Source organism: Calidris pugnax, unplaced genomic scaffold (genome assembly GCF_001431845.1).
Source record: "Calidris pugnax isolate Ruff unplaced genomic scaffold, ASM143184v1 scaffold53, whole genome shotgun sequence".
NCBI lineage: Eukaryota > Metazoa > Chordata > Aves > Charadriiformes > Scolopacidae > Calidris > Calidris pugnax.
This window is the reverse complement of record NW_015090792.1, coordinates 1,861,591-1,867,856: the sequence shown is the minus strand read 5'-3', so window position 1 is coordinate 1,867,856 and position 6,266 is coordinate 1,861,591. Positions and strand designations below refer to the sequence as shown.

The 6,266-nt window shown below is 46.7% G+C and overlaps 1 protein-coding gene across 2 annotated transcripts in view; it reads left to right on the top strand.

Moving 5' to 3' along the window:
* Positions 1-6: 6 nt before the first annotated feature.
* CHUK (conserved helix-loop-helix ubiquitous kinase) overlaps positions 7-6,266 on the top strand; it is a 32,952-nt gene continuing 26,692 nt past the window's right edge. For both annotated transcript variants that reach the window (XR_001414599.1, XM_014966638.1), the window contains exons 1-4: positions 7-122; positions 200-294; positions 1,778-1,892; positions 4,006-4,075. Coding sequence is in view for 1 of the 2 variants with exons in the window: in XM_014966638.1 (XP_014822124.1) it covers positions 66-122; positions 200-294; positions 1,778-1,892; positions 4,006-4,075 (337 nt within the window). In the remaining variant the exon portion in view is untranslated. The remainder of the gene's footprint in view (positions 123-199; positions 295-1,777; positions 1,893-4,005; positions 4,076-6,266) is intronic.

The following is a 6,266-nucleotide window of genomic DNA, read 5'->3' as shown; positions in this document are numbered from 1 at the left end:
CGGAGCGAGCCCCCGGCGGGGCGGCCTTGCGGGGACAGCCGGCGGGCGGCTGCGGGCCCTGGGAGATGCGGGACCGCCTGGGGACCGGCGGCTTCGGCAACGTCTGCCTCTACCAGCACCAGGTGGGGCCGGGCGGGGTGGGCCGGGGGCGGCCGGGGGCGGTCGGAGCCGGAGCGGCTGATGGCGCTGTGTCCCGCAGGACTCGGGCGTCCGGGTGGCCATCAAGTCCTGCCGTCTGGAGCTCAGCGTCAAGAACAAGGACCGCTGGTGCCACGAGATAGACATCATGAAGAAGTGAGTGAGGAAGGAGACGGCACGGCCCGGGCGGCCGGGGAACGGTCCCTGAACCAGTCGGGCTGAGGGACCGGGGCGCGGGGACAGCCAGTCCCTGGATCAGTCGGGGCGTGGGACGGCCGGGCCCTGAGCCGGCTGGGCTGAGGGTCTGCCTGGCACCTGGCAGCTCTGCGCTGCTTCATCTCTCATCCTAAGATGGCCAGGTGGTTGCTGTGCTGTGCTAGCTGATGCCATGGCTTGGGAGCTAGCGACATCGGAACCCTCTGTGCTCTAGTGCTGCCTGGGCTTTTTGTCCATTCCTTGTTGATACCTAAATTCCTCCAAACTCACACCACACTGCGTTTTCATGTGGTAACATGAGGACACCCGCATATTCCCAAATGGTGCAGTTCCTCTTTGATCTAGCAACCGGGGAGCTAGGAATTGGGGTTTTTTTCTGTCGTGCCCCCACAGGTACAGAGTCTCCTAAAACTTTTTCATGAGAAACTGTACTCTGTGCTGCCCACTGTCCCTCTCTCCAGCCTGTCACTCTGATGTGCCAGTGAACCAGAGCTGGCTGGGTTTGTCATTGTGGGTGTGAGCAGGGTGTCAGGGTCTCATATAGTGGCTCCCTCAATCTGAGAATTCCTCCTCCCTTTTTGAGAGAGATCCTGAAGCATGAAATGCTCCATCTCACTGGTGGGAGCAGGGTCACCTCTTGGTTGTGTTCTGAGTTGTCCTCACCAAGGCCTGTAATGCCCCTGCTGCACAGAACTTTCCTGACCTCCTACTCTGCCTTGTCATCCTCACCTGCTCCACTGTATGCACTAGTGTTGGAGGAAACCACTTGCAGGCAACCTGAGTTTGTAAGTTGGGTCTTGGTGATCGCTGTTCTCGTTAGCATTTCACTCTGTTTTCTGAATGGAAGCACTGAGCTGCTCAGCTCTGGAACTGGCTTCCAGAGGTGTACACATAAGTAACTCGTCTTCACTTACTTCTGGGTGTGATAATATACATTCCTGAGAGGAAAGTGTATTAGAGACAATCAGGAAACAGCTGTTGGAATTCAGTTGCAGAAATGAATCCTTCCCTGTGTGCATGGATTTCACCTGCCTGGTTGTACTTCCCTAGTACAGTTACACAAGCATGAATGGATTCCTATGAAACCCTTGGACCAAGAGGAAACTGTCCCCCCATGCAGAAACACAGTATGTGGCAACTTTGCCAGGAATGTCCAGGAATCCAGAGCTTGAGCCTGGATCCCCATCATCCGAGTCTTGTGCCTTGACTTTGAAATGTTGGTCCTGTGCATTTCTGGTTTGTGTATTCCCAAAGTACAGCTTTTATGCATTTGGATACTGGTAGGTACCAGCTGAAGAGCGTATTTCTCAGCAAGGGACACAGAAATTGTATCTGAAACATAAAACATGGGTGGTTGACAATCTGTTGTCTCATTCCTCCAAAAGAGGAGTCAGGGTTTTCATTCAGCTTTCCATGTGCTTAGGTTGAACCATCCCAATGTAGTAAGAGCCTGTGAAGTCCCTGAGGAGATGAACTTTCTTGTTAACGACGTTCCCCTTCTGGCAATGGAATATTGTTCAGGGGGTGACCTCCGGAAGGTAATGGCTGGTTTGCTTTGCGATATTTAGCAAAATAAGTGGGGTTAATGGTGTTTCTGTAACTGGTTGTCTGTGAAACCATGTATGTTCTGTGGCATCTTTTCTTTTTAGGTACAGGTGTGGGGAAGTAAATGTAAAGTGGAAAAAAAACACGTGGAAATGAGGCTTGTGTTTTTGAAAGCAGAGGACATAGAAAAATACAAGGACAGAACTCTTTTATCCTGAAGCAGTGTCTGCTTCCATGGAACTCCGTTAGCATTAATTCAACTAGATACTTCCACCTGGTGTGTTTGGCTTTTGTAGAATCATAGAATGGTTTATGTTGCCTCCTGCCCTGGGCAAGGACACCTAGAAGTTGCATAGATGCTGGGACAATTTAGGAAGTAACATGCTTCACTTCATTTGATCACTTGTAATGCTTTGTCCCTTAAAGAAAAAAAAAACAAACACTTTTTTTTTTTATTTCTGATCCTGCTTTTCTTTAAATATTTCTCTTCTGCTCACTTGGCGTCATTTGTGTTTTGCACCACTATTAATGTCTCACTGCACATCTTCAATCTTCCATAAAGCCTGGAAAAGCATCTGCTTCTGCCTATGTGCCATGCACGTTATTATGCTTGTGCTCTTTCAGGGTAGTGTTGTGGGCTCTGAGCTTGATTTCTGACTTTGCCCCACTCCTCCTACCCAGAACTTAAGGAGTGAAATGTTGAAGTTTGGCTTCTCCACCATAGAGGTTTGGCTACTAGTGGTTCCTGAAGTGTGGGAGGTAAGCAAAAGCGTGAGGGTACATCATGGGAGGAATGGCTGCAGTGCAGAGGTGTGCCTCAGTGATCTATAGAAGCCTTCAGTGTAGCGATCAAAAAATCAGATCCCGTATGTGGGAAATTGCTGAAGCTACTTACAAACAGATCATTAAGACAGTGATTATGAGGGAGGTTCCTACGGTGATTCTGTCACACCTTTCAGTAGGGGATAAAAGAGATGAAGAAGCTCTTTAGAATTAAGGCAGGCTTGAGAGTTCAGGTCATGATCCATACCGGGACACTCCAGTGATCCACAGGCCAATGCTCTGCTCTTTAGCTCAGGCTGAACTAGGTGGTTAACATAGGAGCCAGCGTGCTGAAGGTCGAGCAATTTCTTCTTGTGGGAGCTCTGTCAGAAAGGAGTCTGTGTCCCAGAGCAGAGCTAGCCAGTGATTGAGCACTCTGAGCAGAAAATGACTTGTGTGGAGTGAGGCAGCCTGTGGCAGTAGCACTATTATTGGAGAACGTGCCCTTTGCTGAGTTTAAGGTGCCTGCAGTGTTGGTGGCTACACAGTGTTTGGCAGCCTCTTGGAGCAGGGGTTGGTACCTGGGTCACTTTTCAATAGGGTGGGTATCACTTGGCTGCAGCACGCTTAATAGAACAAGCTTTGTTAGAGTCATTAAACCATAGAATGGTTAGAGTTGGAAGGGATGATCTAGCTCCAACCCACCTTCATAGTGAAAAATTTCCTCCTGATTTCTAATCTAAATCTACATGCTTCTAGAAGGAAGAAATTTTTTTGCAATTAGGGTGGTGGAACACCGGCCCAGGTTGCCCAGGGAGGTGGTAGATGCCCCACCCATGGAAACGTTCATGGCCAGGTTGGATGGGGTTCTGAGCGACCTCATCTTGTTGGTGTCTCTGCTTACTGTAGAGGGGGTCAACTAGGTGACCTTTAAAGGTTCCTTACAACCCAACCCATTCTATGATGTGGGGTGTTCCCAAATCCCATCAAACTTAAGCAGATGAGGAATGAGCAAATTCCAGGAGGCTCAGGATCCCAGTTGCCTGCAGCTGTCTGGCCCTGCCAGTGTCTCTTGTCCATTTGCTTTCTGATGGTTTTCATGCTTTTGTTGTATTATTCTAGCAGCCCAAATCTTCTTTTCAACCTCATCTCTGTGCAGTGAATTTTCATTTTGTTCTGAGTTGTTTTCTTTTTCCCCCATCCTTATATTTCACAAAGCCAACTACCTCATTCAACTACAGTTATACTTAAGCTGTGCTGTTTTCTGTCACGTCAGCAGGAGATGGAAGATGTTGAATGTTAACTGTTGCACTGTTGCTCTAAACATCTTTTTCTTTACTGTAGTTGCTAAACAAACCAGAAAACTGCTGTGGACTTAAGGAAAGTCAAATACTTTCTCTGCTTAGTGACATTGGTATGTAGTCTAATGCTTTTCTTGTGTTTTGGGGTTTGGGTTTTTTTGTTATGTGTAATGGCATTTTGCTTTTTCAGGTGACCCTGAAAAGGGGATTAACAAGAACAGGGCGTTAAAAACAAATCCAGTTTCTATTCCTGTGAATGGACCCAGTATCCCTGTTGATCATAGAGACAAGAAACTTGCACTAATTATATGCTTGTGGAATGAGATTGGAAAAGCTGTTTAGTGGTCAATTGTATGAAGCTACAACCTTAATATTTTGTTTTGTTAAGGTCATGATTTTCCGTTCAAACCCCATTTCTGTTCATGGCTCTGGAGATGCCAAACTGCATGTCACTTGAAGGAACGTAACCTAGGGAAGGTCCCACAGCAGCATACAGGGTGGCAGAGTGATGACAGGATGAGAATTAGCCAGACATCAACTTGTTTCTGCAGTCAGCAGGTGTCTGATATTATGTGGATTTCAGATTCTGCAGTTTGGAAAGGGAGCAGGCAGCAAATCTGTACAGGAGTAGCCCAAGGTGACAGCACTGCTCATAGGGAACAGTGTAATCTGATACCTTTGCGTGCCTGCTTTAAAGCCATTTCCCAAGGCTGTAGTAATCCATGGATTCTGTGACACAAACTTGACGGTCTCCAGAAGTGTTTCATAAATACCTTATTTTTAAAATTGTTGAGCTTTAGCTTGCTTGATGCCAAGTTCTTGACCACTGAGAGCAAGCGCTGTAAGAAAATAAAGAATGTGAGACTTGAAACTGACCTTCCCCTCCATCACAAAGTGCCTAGCTTCTTGGGCACCTTGGGGAGGACAAATCATGTGATGGAGGGTGATGCCTACAGATGGTTTCTCTAGCAAGTCAGCTTTCCAGGAGAGCTCCTCAATAGACCTCATGGGTTTCTTAGTTCTCTTACAGATAATCCATCTCTGCTTGTAGGAATGGAGCTGGTCTTGGCATGAGAAAGCATTTTGGACATTGTCCTGGGCTTCTGTTCTTTCAGTGCTAAGAAGGCTTGCAGTTGAGGTCCCGAAATCAAGCACGGCTCTGCATTCCTTCATCCTTATTCCCCTTGCGCCCACAGAACAGGGTCTGTTGTCTTCATAAGAAGTTGAATGTCTTTGGCAAAGACTTGAAAAAGCAGTGGAGAACAAATGCAAGTTAGAAGCTGTTAATGATATAAATGACTGGTAAATCAGTGACGGTTTTGGACTTTCTCCCTGGTGGAAGAAATGTGCACAAGGCATATTGGTTGAAAGTTCTTAACATAATCCCATAATGAATTTACTGCCATGGCTGGTTAGAAGTAGGCTTTACACAATGTGCAGTCAGAATAAGGAAGTTTAAAATACCCCATAACGGAGATGAGAAAATACAATAATACAATACCTGCCTCGGGCCTTTCATGGGACCTTTTCTTTTATTTCCACTTGCACATCACCAAGATTGAAAAATTGACTTAAAAAAAACCAAAACAAACTTTGGAAGTCCTCTTTTGCTGTTTTGTGTGTGGCTATGTCCTGCAGAAAACACTTACTTGATAATCTTTCATTTAGCAGCTAGTGCTGTTATTTGGGTAAAGCTGTAGTGATTTTTCCCTTCTCACAGGCAGGATTTGTCTTGTTTCTCTTTGCTGTTGTTAGTGACTCCACAATCCCCTCAAAGCAGTTGAAGTGTGGACCATTGCCATAAGGCAAAGTCCTGAACTTTGCCTTTTTTTGGGCACATGCTCCTATTCCTTCTCTTATTGCAGCCACTCCTGTGCCCTGTGAGGCGCAGGTTCTGGAAACCAGGCTGGCTAAAACCCGAGTATTTTTTTTTTTCTCAGTGGTTTCCAGCTGGATTGGTCCCAAGATCAAGCTCATCACACAGTGCTTGTGCTGCCATGGAATTTGCATCTGGGAAAGGACAGTTTGGGAACCTGTGTTCCATCTGGGGACAAGCCCCCACATTGATTTTGCTAAAGCAGTCCTGGAATTTCATTTTTAGCAGTGGGACTGATGGAAGTGGAGTTACTTTGAGCAGAGCAGTCCCTCACCAGCAGAGGGGAAGCCTTGAATTTCAAAGTTCAGCATTGCTAATGCAGACCGGGGTGTTGCTGGTGACACCTCTCTCAGCTGTTCCATGTGACTTTAACTAGAGGCTATCCAGGAATCATTTTTTTTAGCTCCAGCTGTGCTTCTGTTTCATCG